We start from the raw sequence: 23,072 nt of genomic DNA on the forward strand, positions 1-23,072 counted from the left end.
TTCTGTGCAGAAACCACTGACTTTTGTTCATCAGCTCTGCCTGACCTGGTGTTGCAGACTGGGGCCATGGCAGATCAATGAATCCAGCAGTCAAGTATTTTATAGGCTTGATCTGTCATGATTTAAAGTAGATAACTAAACTGCATTTCTTTCTTTCTTTTTGCTGTGTTCAACCTGGAGACCTGGGGCTGTGCTTCAATCACACTGACTGACTGACTTTGTTCTGGTTCCTTTTCAGGAGTGACAGCTCTTACTCTGCCTCATCTGGAAGGTCAGAGGGCATAAATGCCCAGCGAGATCTCTTTGAGGACAGAGGGGATGAGTACTTAAACACTTTTGACAAGAAGGCCCAATCTGACTTTGACAGCAGTATATCTTCTCAAAGAATAGGCCAGGATCTTTTGTTTCAGCACCAGGAGACCGTGCAGGATGCATGCGTTTCTGGCGCCCGCCATGCAAGCTTACGGTGTTCTCCCCTGGAGTCTGACTTTATACAAGTTGATAAAAAACCAGAGTATAATGGTTGGGACATCAACCACCATCAGAAATCCTCAGAGCCTGCAGCAGAGGCAGATGAAGAAGTGCCCAGGGATGAGCAGTCATTTAGTGCTGACCCATGGAAGAAAGAAGGTGCTGCTAGCAAGCAACCTGCTGAAGAGACGGATTGGGCTCCTGAGAATAGAAACACTAACAATCAGCACCAGGAGCAGATGGGGAGGACCCGGAGATCTGGCCCAATTAAAAAACCAGTCCTGAAAGCCCTCAAGGTTGAGGAGAAGGAGAAAGAACAGGAGAAGATTAAACTAGAAGGAGAAGAGATCTCACACCCAGCAAAAGAGAGAGCACCTGTCTATAAGGTGGAGAATGATTCAGAAGATCCATCAGCCTTGCTAAACTCCACTCATTACCTTCTGGATGAAAAGGGTTCTTCCCAAGCCAGCTTCACCCAAGATGCTGAGAAATCTCAGGAGGAAGAAGAGGAGGAGGAGGAAGAGAAGACTGAAAGGGCATGGGAGAATAAGCTTTCCAGAGAGTCTAATGACCTCCCTCCCACAAAAAGAAACAACTGGATCTTTATCGATGAGGAACAAGCCTTTGGTGGGAGAGGCCAAGGCCGAGGGAGAGGCAGAGGCTTTAGAGAGTTCACTTTCAGAGGCCGTGGTACTGCTGTTAGTGGCAGGGGTGTCTATAACAACCAAAGAAGCAGCAGAGGGCGGGGTCTACGGGAGTTCAATCAGCTGGAAGACTTCCCGAGGGGCAAGCCCAGGCGCAGGATTGCTAGCGAGACACATAGTGAAGGGTCTGAGTACGAGGAGCTCCCCAAGCGGCGCCGGCAGAGGGGTTCTGAAAACAGCAATGAAAACTCCCTCCTAGAGAGGGAGGAGAGCGACCTGAAGAAAGGAGACTTCAAAGATTCTTGGAGGTCCAATAAAATCTACTCTGACGATCATAGCAGCCTTGATGCCAAGGTGAGGGCCCCAAGAACCTTTGGGAGGTCACTGCCCCCACGACTGAGCAACTCTGGGTACGGGCGAAGAGGCTTCATGGCGAAGGAGCCTTCCCAGTGGCAGGGCAGAAGCGGGGGAACCACGTGGCAGGAGTACAGCCACTGCCCTCCATCAGACACTTTTGGGATCAGGCGACAGTCTGACAGGGACTATATCCAAGATTCTTACAAGCACGCGGACTCCTTCACTGGCAGGGGTTTTGAGGAGAATCACATTGACAACAGAAGGCCCTTGTTCCAGGAGGATTACACTGCAGATCAAGAGAACATAGAAAACAGGCCCTTCAGGAGGCGGCGTCCCCCTCGTCAAGACAAGCCCCCCCGATTCAGGCGTCTGAGACAAGAGAGAGAATCCGTTGGCCAGTGGAACCCTGAGGAAGGTGGAACCAGCCTGTTGCCCAGCCAGTGGCCTGGGAGATCCAAGCTGACCACAGTGGAGAAGAATGGTGTCTCTGGCAGGAGGTCTCCTGAGCTGTCCTATCAGAACTCGTCAGATCATGCCAATGAGGAGTGGGAGACAGCATCTGAAAGCAGCGACTTTAGTGAGAGACGGGAGAGACGTGATGGTGTTTTGGAGAGCGAAGTGCAGCTGGACGGTGGCCTTGCCAGTGGCAGCTTGGGAGAGAAGAGAGAGTTGGCAAAGAGGAGTTTCTCAAGCCAGAGGCCCCTAGTAGACAGACAGAGCCGTAAGGCTGAACCAGCAGGGTTTGGGGAGCAATTGGTAAGGGCCGGTGGAGGAGCTGCTTCCCGGTTCGAGAGCCAGCAGAATGGGATATCAATGAAAAGCAAAAGGTAAACTCAAAGTCTGACATACAACACGTGCTCTGTGCATGCTTGTCACCACATGTGCAGATATCCCTGTGGCAAACTGGACTTGCAGGCAAGAAGGGGTTGATTCATGCAGAATTTTTGGCTGTGCTTCCTTTTGTCACACACAGATGACTTTTAGCACCAGTTATCCTTTTGTGTGGTGTTCATTGGCTTCACAAACATATGTTCATTTGAGCCTGCTGTACCTGTGATACCTTTGCTAGAACACTACTTGTGGTGGGAGTTCCAGCTTGTGCTGCCTGAGCTGCCACCCTTCTTTAACCTTTTTAAATCCTATCATGCAATGGCAGATCACGCTTGTGCATCCCATCAATTCAAGTGCTAAAGAGTTAACAGAGACTTCTTGGTCACTGACTCCAAACTCTCCAACCCTCCTTCAGTGAATCCCAGCTGGAGTATGGCCTGGCAGTGGTGGAAAGTTTGGAGGGCTTTGTTTTGTCTGTAATGACCTGATGGGAATGCAGAGGTGAAATGTCATTTATTTAAGTAGATTTCTCTACTTCAGAGCTTTTCTAGATCGACAGCAGTAGCTGTGGCTTGTGCACAGTGTTGGGAGTTCCCGGGTCTAGCCATGCTTGAATAGACTTTTTCAAAACCATTGCTGCTTGGCAATGAATGGAAGGCAGCACTCCTTTCTATGAAAGGAGTGCTGCATGTCGTAGAAATGAGTGCTGCATGTTATGGACCTGCTGGTAAGAATGCTCCTGTGAATACTTGAGTTTAAACCAAACTCTACTGGGGATTAGGAGGTTCCTTGCACCTTCCTCTGAAACATCTGGTGGTGGTCATTGTTGGAGATAGGATACTGGACCAGGTAGATCTCCAGACTGGCAACTTCTATGTGATCCCTTATTGTTAGCAATAGCTTTTGGAGTTACAGGCCTCCTGAAGATTGAACAGATGTATTGTATTGGAATTAAAGCTTTGGAGTAGACGAGTGGTTCTCAAACTTCATTGCACTGCAGCCTCCTTCTGACAACTAAAATTACTACATGACCTTGGTGTGTGTGTGGGTGGGGGGGGGCGGGGAACGGAAGTCTGAGCACATCCGAGCCCGACTGTCCCGGGTGGAAGGGCCAAAGCCAAAACCTGAGCTCGCGGCACCCAGGGGTTTAGCCCTTGGACTTCAGCTTCGGCCCTGGGCCCCACCTAGTCTAGCCCTGGAGATTCCTTAAAATGGGGTTGTGACCCAGTTTGAGAACCTCTGAAGTAGATAATTCTTGCTTTGATGACACTACTTGATTGTTTTCTCCCCCTGGCTAATTATTAGCAAGTTGCTCCATAATAACAGAATAATGGTTTATGCTGAGATACCAGTAAAAGGGAGTATAACTGGGTGTGTGGTGGGAACTGTGCTCAGGTGAAAAGAGATGTGAGGGAAAGGGGGAGGGGGAGACAGATATATGCTGCTAAATATTGCTTCTTTTTAAACCAGATTTTTTTTTCCTATCGTGCTGCTAATCCTCTGCACCTCTTCTCTTCAGCTTCCCAGTGCTCCTTATCAGTTAAGCTGTAGGGAATGACATGTAGCTGATGGTCAGAGGTGCGAAGAATTACCAAGAAAAATAATCTGGAAGAGGCCTTTTTTGGTTCAATGTTTCTCTTTTTTGCCTTCCTTCCCCCCTCAGCCCCCAAGCTGACCCTGCTGGAAAATATGCATTTATTGTAAAGAGGATTCAGGGAAACTTTAAAGCTTTTGTACAAGGGTAGAAGACACTGGTAGCACAAGCACACAGAGAGAGAGAGAGAGGCCTGTAAATTTCCCTGTGAGACAAGCTAAGAGTACACACCATGTGCAGTTCATCACTGCAAATGCTGTTGTTTTGTTTCCATCCCATTTCCCACAACAATATCCTCAGCATCAGGCTTTTGCTCTGAAGCAGCATCTGCATCAATTGAGAGTAGGGGCGTGGGGAAGGAAAAAAGTGCAGATTGCCCAGCTTGGTTTAAAAACGTGGCTAGGAGAAGCTAACCCATTTGTGTTTCTCCCCACCCTCCTTGTCCTTATTGAACCTAACCCCTTCTCTCTTTTTCTCTCAGATCTCCAGAAGAAGGTGGGGGCCTGGGTAACGCCAAAAGTGGGAGCAGCCACTCTGTTTACAGCCTAGAGAGATCATCGCGCACTAGCTCAGACAGTGCTGAGGGGCCAGGTAAAAAGCAGGAAAAAGAGCCTAAATCCACAGCCCAGAGACCAAGTGAAAAGGGAGAGACCATTTCACAGTTCGAGTTGAATTATGGAAGTAAGTCTAATTTAGTTTGTCTCCTTAAAAGGACACTATCCAGTTAAACATCACATTAGAATGTCTTCTTTTCTGTTACTGATAACACCCAGCATGATTCAAACTGAAGTCATTTTAAATGTCAGGTTTATTCCTTTCTCTCCATTTATTTATAACAAATTTCTGGTGGAATTGACCAACAAATATTATGGAAACATTTCTATTTGTCTTAAGTATTTGCAAAAGCTTTTAATTTTTTTTATTAAGACCCAGTTTTGAGCCAAATTTGATGTTGGTCTGCCTTTAACATTTCTTCTGTGGGAAGAGTTAGGGGAGTGCTTATAGAAATGTCTCTCTCTACACAGTGTTACAGTCTATCTCAAGTCAAGAGTAAAATATAGTCTGGTTGGTTGGAGAGAAGTTGAGAAACCATAGCCATCTAAAGCAGAGGAGTGTGAGCTGAGCTCAGGACTTTCCAACCCTGGTTCTGATACTGGCTCTCTGTGGCCTTAGGCAAGTCACTTCACCTCAGGGTTAATAATCCTTCAGGGGTGGGGTGTAAAGGTTAATCAGTTAATCCTTGCACAGCACTTTAAAGACTGGAGGTTAAATTTTCAAAAGAACTTAAGTCACTTTTGAAAATGGAACTTAGCTCCTAACTCTTGGATTCTTTTGAAAATGTTACCCAGTGCTATGTAATTCAGCATTAGGAGTTGTTTCTGGGTTGTTCTCTAGAGTTAATGCCCTTGGTGTCGTATGGAAAGCCCAGATTTCGGCTGCCAGTCCTTCGCTGTGATTCTCGAAGCCAGGGATAGTGTGCTCAGATTGTGTTGAAGAGTAGTGATGCAAGGCACTTCAGAGTAATCCTGCTGGTAGATATCAACAGGCTGCTGTTGCCTAGTTTCCAAAGTAAATCTAAGTTGCTGTTGGCTAAGCGGTTTCACTCCTTAGCTTGAGTCCCTTTTGGAGTACATTTTTGAACAACCTTTTTAAACCATAAATCTTGTTCAGATGCCATCACTGACAATCGGGTTTCAAGCACAGCAGAGGAGAATGAAGTGGGCTCTATGGCAGGAGAAGGCTTTATTGAGGTCCTCACTAAGAAGCAACGCCGCTTGCTGGAAGAGGAACGTAGGAAGAAAGAACAAGCTGCCCAGGTGAGGAGTGGGAGTTGGGAGTATGGAGCATGTGCCTGATCCCACGTAAAGCCTGCAGTGGTCTGAGAAGGAGAGGCGCACAAACATACACACACAATTTTTGAGAAAGCGACAGCATGTGTGGTTAGACTAACCCTCATAGTATTAGGCATAGGAAATGTGACCACAGGGGATGGATCATTCAATGATTGCCTGTTCCATTCATTCCCTCCAAAGCACTTGGCATTGGCCACTGTTGGAAGACAGGATATTGGGCTAGATGGACCATTGGTCTAATTCAGTATGGCTGTTCTTATGTCTGAGTGGGTAAATTGAACATTTCTTCTGCCATTTGGAAATGCTTACAAGGGAATTGTGGGAGTAGGCCAGTTTTCATCTTAGGCTGCCAGTTGAAGAGTCTTTCATTAAAGGTAGAGTTCTTAAGTCCAGATCAGAGCTTCTCAGCAGGCATCAATTAACAAAAGTTCACTTTCCCAGATTTAGGTTTTGTACTTATCTCCTGAACAGTAAGATTTTATCTGGCTAAGAGGCAGCAGAAATGCACAGACAGAAGGGTGGTTCCAGGGTTAAAATAATCATTTGTAGCCAGACCATTATTTGAAACTTAAATGTCCCTTTCCTAGCTGCTCATTGACCCTTAAGCAGTGTTCTGAGACTGGATTGCTATAGCTGAATTGTTAGTCAGGGTCTTCTATCAGCGTAAATGATGTTCCAATGGATCCTTCTGACCCTTCTACTACTCTGTTCTTGAGGAGTGGAATATGAGGAGACAAATCTAAACTGATACACTGAAGAAAGGCTCTGACTGCTCCCATCACTCTCTCTCCAGTCTCCCATTGTGGAGTGTTAGTACATCTAGAACAGGAAACAGGCACCATATGAAACTCCTTGGTGACTCTAAATTAGGAGGAGTTGCAAACACTAGTGAGGACAGAAATACAAAGGGGTCTGGAGTTTGTCTATGTTACAAAACGTTATTTGTGTTTGACCATGATTGTGAAGAATAATGACATGATACTAACTACAACTCAGTGGTCCATGTGGACCAGGATAAATTGGGTTCGTTATTGTGTTAGCTAATTGTAATTAAAGTCCAGGGTGATGCTATGCTGAACACACATTTGTCCTGGTCTCTACTGGACTACCAACTTGGGCCAACATTGTGTCCTGTGACTTGCTTGTATTACAATATTTTACCACCTTTGAATACTATTCTCCAGTCCCTTAAAAGGAGTAGAAAAATGGGTATTATGCACCAAAATTAAATTCAGCTTGGAAAACTGCAGGCTAATACATTTGTTGGGAGGAGGACTAGTCCGAAGCACAACTATTCAGTAGAAGGAAGAATCCTGGGAAGCAATAATGCTAAAAGTGAACAACCCAGTCCTGGAGTTCTGCAATGGGATATGGCAGCAGAAAGACAAGTGCAGTTATGGGCTCTGTATGCCTAGGCACCATGTCATTCCCTGGGGTGCAGCCGTACCTGGAATATTGTGTGCAGTTCTGGGCACCATACTGACCAGAAAGACATTAACAAACTGAAGAGAGCTCTAACAACTTGTTGTTTTTTTTAGGTGGCTAGAGGAATTGATTTATGAGGAAAGATTTAGGAGTAAATTTAGTATAGCTTGGCTAAGTGATGACTAAAGGTGCGATGGAGACATGAATCTACAAGTGTTTGAAGACTGTAAATTCTGCTGAGGAGGAGAGTTTATTTTAGGATGAATGGGAAAGGATTAAATTTAGCAATAAAATGTTATTGGGAAATGCTTTGTGACAGTCAGATATATTATGTGGTGGGTTATCGAGAGAGGTGATAGAAGCCTAGTTCCGTGGCGCATTTAAAATTAGGCTAGAAAGAGTCTGAGTGATTGTGCAATAGAGAGCAATCCTGCAGTGGCAAGGGGATGTGCTAGGTAAACTAACAGCTGGTTCCCTCTCTGGTGTCTGATTCAGTGAATTATCAGTCTCTTTTTTACTGTGAACTAGTGAATTGATCCTGCTGTGTCAACAGGACTGGGGAACGATTAAGGAAAAATCTGAGTTGGAGGTTTAATCTTTGTCTTGCCTGTCTCTCTCCCTGCTGCTGGAGCCAGCCGTTCTTAATAAATTCTGAAGAGTTCTTCTCCAGCATTCCTGCTGTGCCACCGCTGCGGGCTGTACAGCCTCCCAGCAGCAGCTGGGTACAGGAAGCAAAACACTGTGGCTGTCTCCTCTTATGGTGGCTTTTGCTGGGATTGTCTTGGTAAAGGCAGCCCCAGGCTTGGATAACTCTGGGGCCACATCTGCTTCAAGAGCCAAATAAAAGCCTGGAAAAGAAGCCTGCCAGCAGCAGGTCAGCCTGAACCAATAGCAGGTCTTATAGCTTGAACCCCTCTCTCTCTCAGGGACCAACCAAAGGACGTGTCCTTCAGTCTCGTATCCCACCTCGATTTGCTAAGAAGCAGAATAGTATGTGCCTGGAGCAAGGGGATGTAACTGTGTCCGGAAGCAGCCTGGGCACAGAGATTTGGGAGAGCAATAGTCCAGGTAAGAGAGAGTCTCCATTATTTGCCAGCACTGGGATGCTTCATCGTTATGGAACTGGGAATCCTTTTATGTTGAGGGAGAAGGAGGGGTTTGTGCATACGTGCCTGAAGAAGAGGGGTTTCATCTACATTCCTCCCTGAATCCAAAGGGGAAAGGGAGGTAGCAGATCTTCTGGCTCATGTGTAGAAAACATTGCTGTTAAGGTCATTATCCTCCCACAGCTCTGGCCATGTCACCCTCGGATTCAGATCCCTTCCCTGGTTTCTTCTTTACCATATCAAGTTCTAGCTCCTTGACCTTATCTTCTAGGCTCTGCACAATTCTAGCTGATCTACATCCTGGTTCTAATTTCTTCCATCTTCTCATCCTCTTGCTCCCTGTGGCCCTGAGCCTTCATCCAAATTGTTTTCTTTGTACCCTTCTCCCCTTGTGCATCTCTGCAAAGCCTCCCTCTTCCATCCTTCCAACTTTCACTTCTCCCAGAAAATCTTTCCACCTCCTCTCTCCCTTCATACTCTGTCTTACCTGCATTGGAGTGCCATGGCTCAGACTGTCTGTCCTGGAGTGTAAACATTTTGGGACAGTGAATGTGTCTTGCCCTATTTTTGTAAGCAGAATGTGAATTTACAGCACTATATAAATGATGTGCTTGATGCTCCATTTCAAGCATCTGAATCTTGTCTGCTTTTCCAGCCCTCTCCGTTCAGTCACCTGGCAGCGATTCCTGGAGTAAGCCTGTAAATGCCTTTAATGGCACCGAATCCAGCTCCACTGAGGTAAGGGGCACCTAATGTACTGTTCAGGTGGTGCGTGTGTGTGTGTGTGTGTGTGTGTATGTATGTATATATATAAAAAATATTCATGTTCGATAGCTCATGCTTCTCATTGCTGCTATTGCGTTTAGCAGGTCTGTAAGCTCTCCTTGTGCAGGTTTAGATTGACTAGCCACAATTCTGATTTAAGCATGGTGCTGTTCTAAAATGGTGGGACAAATTCTGCTCTGTTACACATAAGTGTAAATCCAGAGTAACTGCATTGTAAAACTATCTCAGAATTGCACTCCTAACAGGGAGCAGAGCATGGCCCAGTATGTGGAATCATCTTTGTGTGCCTCACACCTGTGAGAAGTGTGTGGATGTCACTGAATGCTTCAGTGACCTTTCACCTGCAGAGACCGGAGTTCAAATCTGGTTTGAGTCATAAGTGAAATGAGTTTGGCAGTCTCAGCGTAGTAGCCATGTGGGGTATTTTTTGTTGTTGTAAGGCTGCAGTGGGATTGGTCACCTGGATGGTTTCTGCTTCAGGGTAGCCTAGAGCTGGAATAGCAAGGGGCACTGCAGGTCAGGACTTGCTCCTTGATAGTTGTGCTTGGTAAATGGGAACATGTTCTCGCTGTTGTTTTTTTCCCTGTGGAGTTGGGTTTGAATCTGGGGCTTTAACACATTTCGTGCTTTGCATAGCAGGGTTTTAAAGGCAGCCAGGGGGATAGTGGCATTGACTTGAGTGCGGAGTCTCGGGAATCTTCCGCTACCTCCTCTCAGCGCAGTTCTCCATATGGCACCCTCAAACCAGAGGAGATGAATGGGGCTGGCCTGGTGGACCCAAAGCTTGACTGCCAGAAGGAGCAAGTTCAGAAGCAATCTGATAAAAAGGTAATCTGGATTTGCAGCCAAGCCAAAGCGCGTAGTGACTGGTACCAGAGACCTTGTGAAATTGGATTTTTGTTTTTTCATAGCATTTTTAAGGTGGAGATTGGGTTATTCAGTCTTTGTGTCTCAGCCTCTCTGCTTTCCCATCAAGGATTCAGATCAAGGCTCAGGACAGAACAAGGAACACAAGCCCGGACCAATCGGCAATGAACGCTCCCTGAAAAACAGAAAGGGTTCGGAGGGAACGGAACGGCTGGAAGGGAATATCCCCCCTGTTAATGGGGTGGAAATTCACGTGGACTCAGTTCTTCCTGTGCCACCCATTGAATTTGGAGTAAATCCTAAAGTGAGGATTGAATTTAATTTTATCTTCTTGGTGGTTTGAAATCCCTCTTGTGAGCTTGTAGAGATGCAAAAGGTGGTTTAGTCAGAAGGATTATCTAGGGCAAGCTTCCAGGACGTGCACTGTAGATTTGCCTTATAGATTTCATTACTGACACAAACCAGGTTCTCAAGCTGTCTTGGTAAATATTTATTATCCTGAATGGGGTGGGGACAGTAAGGGAGAAATTAAGGCCTGTCGTCCTGTGTATGCCATCAGGGATGCCTGTCGCTGAGTATGGAGAGCTATTTCGTTCTTGTCTGTCAGTAAATTTTGCTGAAAGAAAATCTTTAGTTTCTATCATCATGATCCAGGTAAATGTTCACTAATCATGAGCAACTTACAGGGGGCTGTTGGGCCTGGATTTGAGTGGTGCTTGTTGCCTTTTTTCAGGACTCTGACTTCAGTCTGCCACCTGGCTCTGCCTCTAGTACTGCAGCTAGCCCTGTCACCAAACTGCAGGATGCCTTGGCCAGTAATGTAAGTAAATCTTAGTTATTGAAATGGAAAAAAACGTGTATTTGCAATTGATTTGATGTTTAATGCGGTAGTATCCACTTACACGGTTTAAAAACAGCAATGAAAATACAGGCGCTGTCTCCCAAAAAAATTTTGATAAAATTTTTGATAGAATCAGTGCCTGGTTAGCTCGACACACCCAAGCCTTTTAACAGCATTCATCAGCCTGTGTAAAGTAAAGAAGGCTTGCATATATCAAAGGTCACCAAGTTCCCTTCTTTGGGGCACCCGCAGGGGAGGGGAAGACAGGCAAAGGAGCTTAGAAAGTCCTGTTGCTGGACCTGGAAAGTGGAATTCTAGCCACTTCCCTCCAGAGTGCTCAGGGTGTTGTCTTTTGCCACTGTCTTCTGCTTCCTATGGCTCACTATCAGCCAAGTAGGTTCCATGCACTTTTAGAGCTCATAATAAAATGTGTAGATGGCTAGAGAACAGACTGCTAAAAGAAAATGGATTCAGAGCCCAGTATCTGCTTGTGGTTCAGTTGTGTTCAGTGATTTTAAACAAAAACTTCCTCTGAAACGTATTAATTTTGTAGCCCCTTGTAAAGAAAAAATGACAAAACCTCCAAGAAATACAAATGTTTTATATAAACAGAGTTATTCTGCCATTTACATAGGTTCACTCACTGCAGAAGAAAAAACACTCTACAGCTGGAGCTACTGTGTGCCAGATTCAGTTCTGGTGTAAATACAAGTGCAGCTCCATGGAGATCAGGGGAGTTATTGCCTGCTTATACCCAGGCTGCATTTGGTCCAGCATATCTGTTGTGTTTACTATTAAGCCAGCTGTACATTTTTACAATGTGGAGGCAACCCCATAGTCCATTTAAAAAGCTGAGAAATAATAAAACAATTTGTGCTGCTGTTACTTAGATCTTCTTGCTGAGGTTCCATTTGCTTTGTTGCCTTCCTAAATTCCTGTGTTGTTACAGACATTCTTAGTGTTCGGCATTTTATAAATCTCCTTTTAGGCAGGGTTAACGCAGTCCATTCCCATTCTGCGAAGAGATCACCATCTCCAGCGGTGCATCGGCCTGAACCCAATGTCTTTCCCCACTGCAGACCTCACTCTTAAGGTAATCAAGGCATTAGTCTGCCTGTGTTCACTTTGAAGGTACAACCCTCTTTGGCCACAGTAGTAAAGGGGGAGAGAATCTTCACAACAGTCCAGATGTTTCACTGGTCAGTTGCAAAGTCTGTAATTGGCCCCTTTAAAAACAGTGTGTGTACATACGTGAGTTCAGCAGAGGGGAGAGAGTGCCATTTTGAGGCCCTCGATACTGACATAGTCTCCAGTCGTAGACTGGGTAGAGCAAGCTTATCCACCTCAACCCTACCCAATGCAAGAGAACAATTCAGTATTCCTGGCCTGATTGATCCTGGGCAGTCTGCTGTGCCTGTCAGCAAAGGGGTCAACTAGTGCCATCTGCAGTGGGTTTTTTGTGATTGGATGCTTATCCAACAGCCATTAGGTGGTGGTAGTTTTTTTAGTAACTACCAGCCTGGGCTGGATTTGAACCAATAATCTGCAGATGAGTGGCTCCTTATCCCATTATCGTTTGCTTCCATTGAAATTGCCTGTAGTAATTTCTTTCTTTCCTCACTTCTATAGATGGAGTCTGCACGCAAGGCTTGGGAGAATTCCCCTAGTTTACCAGAACAGAACTCTCCAGGAGGTGCTGGCTCAGGCATCCAGCCTCCTTCCAGTGTTGGCGCTTCCAGTGGTGTCAGCTACAGCTCTTTTGGCGGTGTTTCTATGCCTCCTATGCCTGTGGCGTCTGTAGCACCTTCTGCATCTATTCCAGGTACCTGCCTCTGTTTGCCAGAAGCTGGGAATGGGCGACTGGGGATGGATCACTTGATGATTACCTGTTCTGGGCCACTGTCAGGAAACCAGATACTGGGCTTAGATTGACCTTTGGTCTGACCCAGTCTGGCCATTATGTTCTTGTTCTAGCTCCAAAGATCTGATGGCAGCAGGGCAATCCAAGATAACTGCCTTGGCACTTAACAATAGTTTGTAGCTCAGCGCACCTATTCCTGAACTGCCAACCTTTCTGCAGGTGGCATTAACATGTACTGGAAAAGGATGGGTGATCATTTAACAGCCCATAATACCTACCTTGGAAAAGTAGTACTCACCTAGGCTAAGTGGCTGATGAGTAAGACCTCGTCACTAAGGTGAAGGACAGGCAAGTAGATTTTGTGTATAGTCTGGTAATTTTCCTGTTCTGCAATGCTGGCATAATAAATCTGTGTAGCACTGCTGAGCTAATTGCTTGCTAAGATACTGATGAATTAGCTTGGTAGGTCTGTAGATTTCTATCTATTGTACTGGGCATGTACCCCTCTGTACCCCTGGGATCTGCTTTTGCTGGAGTGAATAAGGTTAGCTTGTCACATTCTTCCTTCCCTTTTATTTCAAATTCTAGGTAACCACATCCCACCCCTGTATCTGGATGGCCATGTGTTTGCGAGTCAGCCACGCTTGGTCCCTCAGACAATACCTCAGCAGCAGAGCTACCAGCAGGTAAAGAATCAAGGCAGTTAATTCTTTTGTGGATGGGGAGGTCCTCAGAATTTCCCATTTATTCTTTCCTCTTGTAGTGGGCCAGCCTATGTCCAGCCAGGGGGAGCTAGATTGTGGCTCCGTTCAAAGTCTGTGAAAGCTGCTCCCCAGTGGATACTACAGGCGACTAACAGGGGAACAGGCTGATTGAAGAGGGGAAATACCAGTTTTTGCACCAATATCTTTTGACTGGGTTTAAGTGGGGTAGACTCTGTAAAATTTGCCTTTGAGTGACAGAGTGCCTCTTAGTAAATTTCCCAGCACTATTGGTAGAACATGAAAACCAGTTTGAACCTCAGACCAGTTCCCTGTGGACAAGTGTCTCGCCCAAAAACCACCAACTAGTCAGTACTAACTGGGAGCTCTGACAGTTTCAGCAAACAGGGTGTTGGATGGGCTATGGAGAATCCCTCCAGATAAGAGTTGAGGCACAGTGACAGAACCCCGTGAGAGCTAGCATAGTCACTGACGTGATGGGCTGTTCTGTATACAGAGAGCTTCAGTCCCCTAAAGGAGTCAGTCTGATCCTTTTTTGAGCATTAAATTCCTATTCTCTCTCTCTCTCTCTCTGAGCCATCATTCACTTCCTAGTCAGTCATGTGCTGGCCTGAGAAATGACACTGGGGGCATTTGGGTGGAGTTGCAGCTTGGATAACTTTTGTGGTGGAGTGACTAGGTGAAGAAACAGATGGTCTTTTAACACCACAGGAGGGTTTCTGACTGACTTAGTGTCTTTCAATCACCTTAATTCCCTCTGCAGGCTGCTGCTGCCCAGCAGATTCCGATTTCCCTTCACACATCTTTACAGGCCCAAGCTCAGCTTGGGCTGAGGGGAGGCCTGCCTGTCTCCCAGTCCCAAGAGATCTACAGCTCCATACAACCCTTCAGGTAACTGTTCCTGAGTTTGTTTCTCCATGGCCAGAGCTTTCGTGTTTTGATCTGTGAAACACATCTGCAGGGGGGTTCTTTCCCCCTCCTTTTCCACTCTTGCTAATGTCCTACCTTTGCAACTTTCCATCCCCTTTCCTGCCCATACCACAAGTGTTTGCACAGTACTCTCCGTTCTCCTCCTAACAGATGTAGAGGAGAGAGGGGTTCTTGTGTAAATAGGAGAATGCCAAGTGGAAAGCCGGGAGGGGATGATATTTGCATATATGACATTGGTGAGACCGTTGTTGGAATGCTTTGTGCAGGTATGATGTCCACATTTCAGAAAGGGTATTGAAGTACAGGAAGGGGTTCAAAAAAGAGCTACAAGAATGATTCATGGGCTGGAAAATACATCTTAGCATGAGAGACTAAAAGAGCTTGATTTATTTAGCTTACTGAGAAGATTGAGGCAGCTTGATCACAACCCATCAGTACCCACGTGGGGAGTTGATCTCTGATAAGAGGGATCTTTAATCTAGAAGACAGAACAAAACCTGGTAGTTAGAAGCTGAAGTGAGAAAAATTCAAACTGGAAATAAGATGCAAATTTAAAAGCATGAGTAACTAACCACTGGAACAAGTTACCTAGAGCTGTGGTAAAGTCACCATCATTTGGTGTGTTTTTAAATCAAGACTGAGTCTTTCTGAAAGATATGCTCTAGTTCAGCCACAAGCTATTGGACTCTCAGGAGTTACTATGTGACGTTACAGGGGCTGCATTTTGCAGGAGACTAGATGATTGTAATAGTCCCTTTCAGCCTCAAGATGTATTAATCTTGATATAAGTGGCTTTCTATAGTAATGTTAAACCAGTCAAATCTTGTGTGAATCACTTTCACTCTTGCCAAACTACTGTGGACTTGTGTGTTATGTCCGCACGGTGTTTTAAAACCCCTGGCAGCCAGTTTCAGAGCCCAAGTCTACAGGCTGGAGCTCATGGAGCTCGCACTACAGTGTTATAAACAGCTGTGTAGACATTTAGGCTCAGGCTCTGAAGCCTGAAGAGGGGGTTGGGTTTCAGACCCCGAGCTCTAACCCGAGCCTGAATATCTACTCAGCTGTTTTTAGCACCGGAGCCTGAGTCTGTAGACCCAGGCTCCGAGGCTCACTGCCATGGTTTTAAAATGCAACATAGATGTATCATTGGTGACCTGGATCCTCCCTTACCACAAGCATTTCTACAGTTCTGGGCCCCTAACACAGTGCTTTGATTTACACTGTTTGGGTGGGAAATCGCACACCTCTTCCCCTGAAAATGCTCATACGAATGTGGGGATGAAGACTTCAGAACTTTTAGAGGTTTTCTGTCTACTAGTCATGTTACGAGTAGCTCTCTCTTTAATTTCTGCCGCACTGGAGCACAGTGGCCTTTCCAAGATGTCCTGTCATCTGTGGATAAATTAACTAGAATTGATCAATTCTAGTTGATTTCACACTACTCCTGGTGAGGGACAAGCACCATGGTGCGGGCTCATAATTTTGAAGGAACTTCCCAGTATGGGTGACTGAGACAATGCAGGATTCCTGCAGTTCCCATGAATGTTTGTCCATATCTCACAGAACACTTGCACAGTTCATTTGATTGCCAGCCAGTGCTAAGAAAAGTCCCAGGTTTGGGAAAGCAAGCATGTTACAAGAAGGTGCATTTGGCAGAGGGATGTAGGGATGGTGGCTGCATACTGGTTTTCATGTGGTGCCCTTGGCCTGACCTTTAGATAAAAGAAACTGATCTGCTGAAAGTTAGAAGCCTTGGTTGTCTCCTGCTGATGGAGATCACTCAAGTGCCCCAGGAAACATTCAGTGAAACAGTTTTTACCATCCAAGGTGGTTTGAGCTATTTACCTATACAGTCACTTCACTGCCACTGTATGGCTGAAATTCGTAAAGAAAGAAATATTGATTCCAGTGAAGTCAGTGACAAAACTCCTATTGACTTCAGTGAGATGGGGACTTAGTCCTAAAAGCTTTAGGATTAGTGTGAAAGGAGCTATCCAAAATTAAATTCTAGAGCTGGGGAAAAAAAAAAAAAAAGGTGGAACTACAGGTTGTTGTTCCCTAGTTGATCTTTGTAGCAGAGATTACCTTTTAGAATGCTGTTTGCAGCCCACCAGCCAAATGCAGTTTAGGAAGTTGTATGCAGTCTCTAATAGGCTTTATCACTGTGCATTAACCTGTTTCTCTTATTTAGGTCTCCAGTGTACATGCACCCCAGTCTGTCCCAGCCCAGTACCATGGTCCTGACGGGAGGTGCTGCTCTGAAGCCCCCATATTCTGCCTTCCCAGGCATGCAGCCCTTGGAGATGGTAAAAACACAGTCTGGATCCCCTTATCAGCCAATGAGTGGAAGCCAGACACTGGTTTATGAAGGCCAGATAAACCAAGCAGCCAGTTTGGGAGCCTCACAGATGATGGACTCCCAACTTACACAGGTTAGGAACAAAACTAGCATGCCCCCCCTGTTTTTTTGCATGTGTTCACAGGAGTGCAGTTTCTGAGATTGGGACTTAGTTGCTGTTTGTGGTGCACCATATGCTTTCATCAATAAGGCCTTCATAACGAGACAATAGTGATGTTAGAAGTACAGCACGCCAGACTTTGAGCTGCTTTACTTGTTAGATGTACCTCAGTATAAAACACACAATGGTCAACTTAGTGAAATTAAGTATCCTCTTTCTGCTGATGGCAAAGGCCTGTGATTTGTTTGTCCATTACTGATGTGACTGTTGCTTTGCATTTTCTTAAAGTTCTTACTGTGCTTTTGGGATTTGAGGCTGTGACATTGCAGTGATAGCTGCCCTAAGAGCCCCAGCTTCAATAGGCCAACACCTCCCCAAATCTTTAGTAGTAACCGTTTAAAAATCATCCATGTTTTCAGGGTAATTTTGTTTGACCTTTAATTAAAGACCCTTGGCCTTGACCCATTGTGGCTCCCATCACCACTCAAGAGGGCTTGCCATGCAGTGACCACGAGGAAGACTGAAGAAGAACCGATGAAGGCTCCAGGCAATCAGGAAAGCCCTGTGTCTGAGCACAGGTTACTGGCCAACTAAGTGTTTGAAGAAGTGCTTTTTCTCTTGTAACCTGGTCTTTCCTTCCTGGATCATGTAATGAAGCCTTAATCCTCTGTCATTACAATGTGGTATCATGGGAAGTCCCAAATCCAGCAATTATGCGAACTACCAGATCGAGTAAGAGGGAATGAGAGGCTGCGAGGGAGAGAACTCTTGTTTTAAAGATCTCTGATAACTAGCAGAAGTGGCAAGGAACAGAAGGAAAATCCACATGCAAAGTGAATAGGTTTCTTGGACAGCGTGATAAGTGTGGGCATCCACTTCGTTTAAAAAAAAAAAAAAAAAAAAGGAAGGGCAGCACGGCTTGCTAAGGATCATGGCAGTGTATATGAACTGTGCCTGAGTTTGTAAACGGTAGCCTCTTCTTGCCTCTTGTCCTCCCTCCATGTTTTACGAGCCCTTTTGAAAATTTGGTCTTTTTTAATAGCCATTGAGTCCTGAGTTAATTTTTTTAATCACTTTTAACCACCACCATCATCAATTGTTTCAAGAAGGGATTGAAGCCTGTCATGGAACGTAAAGCTGAGGCCAGTGTGAACCTTCCTGATGTTCCAGTCCCTGAAATCACACCAGCAGAGGAGTATAGCAGATTTTTAGATGTGGACATCGAGCTGAAAACAAAAGGTGAGCTGTCTGACACCATTGTGGCTCCCATCACCACTCAGAGGGCTTGCCATGCAGTGACCACGAGGAAGACTGAAGAAGAACCGATGAAGGCTCCAGGCAATCAGGAAAGCCCTGTGTCTGAGCACAGTCTTGCTAGAACAGCACTTTATTAAAAGAACAGATGGTGTGGTTACAGGGTCTGGCAACTCTATCTTAAAATGATTTTCAGTATGAAAGTCCCTCTTTAATGTTCACATCTGCATTTGTTCTATAGCAGTGTGTCAGGTTTAAGATACTTCTTTTAGGTATACTTTTAAGCATAAAATGCTGTGTTTTTCAGGTATTAGTAGGGAACATGTCGAGATGGACCATTGTTATTTCCATTAAGTAATCACATGTAAATTATCATGCAGCTGACAATGCCTATGCCTGGGTCCCAGCTTCCTCTCCCCCGGTATGGTTCTGGCCAGCAGCCACTGATTTTACCACAGTCCATCCAGCTTCCTCAGGGGCAGAATCTGTCTGTAGGAGCTCCCCGCAGGATTCTTCCACCTGGATCTCAGCCTTCTGTCCTCACTACCAGCAGGGAGGTAAGGGCTATGTACTTCATGAACACCTTGGCATTCTTTAAGGAGTCTTGCATTTGGGTTTTGTCCCTCCATAATTTAAAAAAAAAAAAGGAGGGGGGCAGAGGGAAGCCTCTTGTGGGGTACAGTTCATCATTAATGGGGAGTCATGCTTGCTTACTGGGTCCTTATCTTCCAAACCAGTGATAGGAATGGAAGCAAAGCTGCGCCATTCCTCCTGTCTCCAAAGCCCATGCCACAGTCTCTCCAGTTCTTTTGCTGTTCATGATTCCACTTCCAGGAATCCAAACCCTCTCTGGATCCAGTTTGGAATTTCCATTTAAATTAAATGTAAATTCCAAGTTTTCCACAGGCACACCTGGAACACTGCTCATAAAATGCAACATAGTTGTAAAATGTCTCCATCTGAGTGGACCTATCAATGTTGTGTCTGGTTAGATGTATTCTTATAAGGAGTGTTTTCTCGTGGAGAGAGCATGGGTTGCTAGAAGTCAGGCCTGTGTGTTCTCTTCCTGATTGTGCCCCAGATTGGGGCAAGTGATCTTGCCCGACTCTCAATTTCCCCATCTGCAAAATGGGAATAATGATACGGGCTTCATACGGGGTGGGGGCGAGACTAAAGATTGATTGAAGTGTTTGTGAAGTGCTTTGAGATCTTTGGATATACAGAAGATATTTTCTAACTCATTTCCCTTCTTAGTCCTCCCAAATGGAAATGAAAGGGTTTCACTTCACAGATGGTAAACAGAACATGTCCTCCGGAGGATCTGTACCATCACCACATACTTACAGGTAAAGGATCCGGAGCTTAGCCCCATAGCTCTCGAATGAGGTCGTGGTTGAAAAGTGTTGAATGGAAAAGGGTATAGTACTTAGCACTTGCAGAGAAATGGTGTTTATATCATGCTTTCTTCTCCAGGATCTACTGATGTCTTCAAATGTAGAATCTACGCTAGTCCAGATTCTGATGTAAAAGTGTCATTGGGATAGCTTTGTTGTTTAGGGGGAAAAATCCCCACAAACCACCCTAATTAGCTCCGTGGCACTTCGGCGAAATGCAGAAAGTTACTGGGTTGCATCAGAGCCTTCAGATTCTAAGGCAGTGGTCCCCAACCTTTTTGTGGCCAGTTTCACATGCATGTTTTCAGAAGAGTGTGGCAGACGCCAACAATCACTCAGACATAGGGCTGGCTCCAGGCACCAGTGGAGCAAGCACATGCCTGCTGCAGCACATACTATGGGGCAGCATTCTGTCCATTCTGCAGAGTTGGAGGGGTTTTTTTGTGTTGTTTTTTTTGTTTGTTTGTTTGTTTTTGGGCTTTTTTGGCGCCAATTCTGGGCAGTGCGAAGAGAAGCCGGGAGGAAGAGAACACTGGTGCCCGCAGCCTGCAGCCCCGGAGTACTCTGTCCCCAGCAGGTGCGGGGCCACGGCTTCTCTCCGGCTTCAGTCGCAGCCCCGGACCTGCCAGCGACCGAGAACACCGGCACCTGCAGTCTGCAGCCCCGGAGAGAAGCCGCAGCCCCGTGCCTGCCAGGGACCAAGAACACCGGCGCCCACAGCCTGCAGCCCCGGAGTTCTTGGTCCCCAGCGAGTGAAGGGTCGCAGCTTCTCTCCCCTGCTGGGCACTAGGCAGGCGCACATAAATGCCCTGGTGGGCGCTATGGTGCCTGCGGGAACCGCATTGGGGACCACTGTTCTAAGGGAATTAAATGGTCAGAATTCTAGTTTTGTCCTCACAAGCCCGAGTAGCTGAGGGACTAATGTCCAGAAACTCTAAAACGTCAGACTCTGAGCCTCCTTGATTCTTAGTTGCATTTTCTCCCCCGTTTAGTGAATGTGCTTTCACTTGGATTGGCATTTTTAAGAGCTCAGCTGGCCATATAAGGATGTTCTAATTTACAACTGGCCCTGCTACTTGCGTACTCTGAAGGGACCTTGCTTTCACATTGACCATTTTCCTGTTCCATTGGTAATGCTCCATGTATGCTCTCATCCCTTTGATTTCTAGGCCTAGCTCTGCCAGTCCCAGTGGGAAGCCGTCTGGACCAGCAGTCAGTATGGGTTCCGTGCAGGGACACTATGTGCAACAGGTAGAATATGTTAATATCTTTTGAGTCTTGTCCTGAGGGAATCTACTCTTGCATGCTGCCAGATTCATAGAGATCCTATCATTGTGTTTTGAGCTGACAGGCCACCATGCCTGTGCTGTTGGCAGTGCTAGGATGTGGAATTTGCTTCCCCTTGATATCCCCCTTTGTTTCACGTGCACTTTATCTAGATATCTGTGGTGAGCCCATTAGCAACACTGACTGTTTTTCTTCCTTAACATGATTCTGTTAAAGGGCTTTCCCTGTGTTTATGCTGTTTGGTATTTTGATTTGAATAGCTATAGCTCCTAAGAACCCTAAGTCATTGACTAGGACCCCGTTTGCTAGGTGACCTTGCATTTTTAAGTAATCTGCCCCACTCCAGCCTGTTCCCAGTTCTTATTTATATTTCAGTTTTCTTATAAGTGTGTATTGTTATGGTAATGTTGGCTCCTTAATTGTTACCGTCCTCCAGACTTGGTTTTATTTCTTATACATTTATTGTATTGTTATTGAGCACTCTAGTGGAAGATAAGGACATATCAGAAATAAAATATATTACTCCATCTGTTTCCTGGTCTTTATCTACCCACACGTGAGACCAAATGACTGAAAACTCCCCAGGGAAAGCAGATGAGAAGTTACCTTGGTTTAGCCGGGAGGTTTCTCACTGAAAGTCGAAGATGGCACGTATGGGGAGGTGTGGATACTGTTCCCAGGTCTGCCACAGACTTGCTGTGTGACCTTGGGGAAGTCAGTGTCTTTTTGTTTTCCCTGTCCATAAAAATTGGAGTGGGGAGATGATGTTGAAGCTAAAATAGCTCATGATTGCAAAGCATTTTGGGATACTTACATGTGAAGTGCTTCAGAAGGGCAAAGTGCCCCAAAAATGGAGAGTACTAGAATTTTGGAGCAAATTTGAGTGACTATCTTAGTCTCGTAGCTGGAGATACCAGCTTCAGCGCACAGCCAACAAATTCACATGCTTGACAGATTTTAGCTATATTGCTGGGTGTGAGGTGCTCGGAACCTGTGGTGATGGGCCACACAAATATCCCTATGTACCCATGAAGAGATAATCAGAAACGAGAGGGAAGAGTAATTGAGCAATCTCTGGCAAAGGAGTAGCCCAAGTAACCTTCTGCAGGTTGCTAAACCTCGCTTTAGGGAAGCTGGTGTTAAAATTGGTGCCTGCTTTTATTGCTTTGGGAAGGAACTGACTAGTAGTGTGCCAAATACTTAATCAGTAAGAAGCCTTTACATAGGAGCTGCATGGACAGTTATGCTATACACCTTTGTCTTTGTTCATTCCTAGATCCCCTTGCTAGCTAATTCTTTGTTTCTCTATGTCAAAAGGCAAAGCAACGAGTGGATGAAAATAAAACCAACCTGGGAGCTGTGAAATTGCAAGAACCATCCTCTGCAAACCAGATGAAGCCGGTGCGCACGGGAGCGATCAAACCTCAAGCTGTAAAAGTGGAGGAAAGCAAGGCCTAGGAGAGCCCATGATCACCCGCTGTCTCTACTGGCTGAGAGGGGCATTGCAGTTCAGCCTGTACCCCACTGGAAGTTCTGAAAATCTGGCCAGATCCACCACCAACCCAACACTGACTAAAGCAACATAATCCGAGCCCCTCTCCCAACAAAGCAGTTTGAAACAATGGATGTGACATTGACCTGCTTGCTCAGAAACCAAACCAACCACCTGCTCCCATGTGACTGTTGAGTGGCTCAAGCCATTTTTATTTTCGTACCCCACCCACAGGTAGCCAGGATAGCTCCTTTGGCAAAGCCCATTCTTCTCCTTCCCTACTTCTGTCAGCAGAATGGCAACAGGGGGAGAGGGTTAGTTGGAGGTTTTTCATTTTAAAGGCAGCTGAGGTTTTTACAAAAAAAAAAAAAAAAAGGGCAAAAAAAAGCTATATCTTTGTTTATTGCAAAACTTTTATATGTTCTCTCATTCCCCCTTCTTTCTGCGCTCTCATTCCTCCCAGAAGATAACTCCTCAAACCAATATCATGTTCTGAGATAGAACCTGCTTAATTTTATATACAGTTCTGTGCTACATTGACAGTTGTGACTCTCTTAAATTGAATTGTTTGGGTGTTCTCCCCCCAGGAGGTTTAACCTTCCACATTATTTGATTAAAAGAAATGCAGGACAGTTAAGGCATCCAGTCATTTTTCAGTATTTTGGTTTTAAGCTAGAAGCAGTGCTTGTTTTAGAAGTAAATGTGTAACAAAGGTGTATAGTAGATCAATGCATTAATCTTGAAACTCGCACCACTTAACTGTAGCTTTGGGGTGCCCTGAATACAACAAAATGTGGCATTTTTGTTTTAAGGAAGGGCACTGAATTTCTGTTGCAAGCTCATCTGGATCTAGTTCTTTCTGTGGGTTGGGTTTTGTTTTGGAGACTGCCAAATGCAC

General features: G+C 45.5%; 1 protein-coding gene across 8 annotated transcripts in view; it reads left to right on the forward strand.

Moving 5' to 3' along the window:
• The window catches only part of PRRC2B (proline rich coiled-coil 2B), an 80,655-nt gene extending 58,094 nt beyond the window's left edge, over positions 1 to 22,561 (forward strand). For 3 of the 8 annotated variants that reach the window (XM_075060459.1, XM_032797792.2, XM_032797793.2), the window contains exons 16-32: positions 239 to 2,299; positions 4,379 to 4,578; positions 5,569 to 5,714; positions 8,102 to 8,243; positions 8,937 to 9,019; positions 9,704 to 9,895; positions 10,044 to 10,238; positions 10,668 to 10,754; positions 11,764 to 11,868; positions 12,405 to 12,597; positions 13,225 to 13,322; positions 14,122 to 14,249; positions 16,480 to 16,720; positions 18,382 to 18,558; positions 19,256 to 19,347; positions 20,565 to 20,646; positions 22,000 to 22,561. In XM_075060459.1, the coding sequence (XP_074916560.1) occupies positions 239 to 2,299; positions 4,379 to 4,578; positions 5,569 to 5,714; positions 8,102 to 8,243; positions 8,937 to 9,019; positions 9,704 to 9,895; positions 10,044 to 10,238; positions 10,668 to 10,754; positions 11,764 to 11,868; positions 12,405 to 12,597; positions 13,225 to 13,322; positions 14,122 to 14,249; positions 16,480 to 16,720; positions 18,382 to 18,558; positions 19,256 to 19,347; positions 20,565 to 20,646; positions 22,000 to 22,140 (4,363 nt within the window). In that variant the 3' untranslated portion in view covers positions 22,141 to 22,561. Of the gene's footprint in view, positions 1 to 238; positions 2,300 to 4,378; positions 4,579 to 5,568; positions 5,715 to 8,101; positions 8,244 to 8,936; positions 9,020 to 9,703; positions 9,896 to 10,043; positions 10,239 to 10,667; positions 10,755 to 11,763; positions 11,869 to 12,404; positions 12,598 to 13,224; positions 13,323 to 14,121; positions 14,250 to 16,479; positions 16,721 to 17,853; positions 17,987 to 18,381; positions 18,559 to 19,255; positions 19,348 to 20,564; positions 20,647 to 21,999 lie in introns of all 8 variants that reach the window. The other 5 variants (XR_012654795.1, XR_012654796.1, XR_012654797.1 and 2 more) reach the window with 5 other exon arrangements.
• Positions 22,562 to 23,072: the final 511 nt, after the last annotated feature.

Source organism: Chelonoidis abingdonii, chromosome 24 (assembly GCF_003597395.2).
Source record: "Chelonoidis abingdonii isolate Lonesome George chromosome 24, CheloAbing_2.0, whole genome shotgun sequence".
Taxonomy (NCBI): Eukaryota; Metazoa; Chordata; order Testudines; family Testudinidae; genus Chelonoidis; species Chelonoidis abingdonii.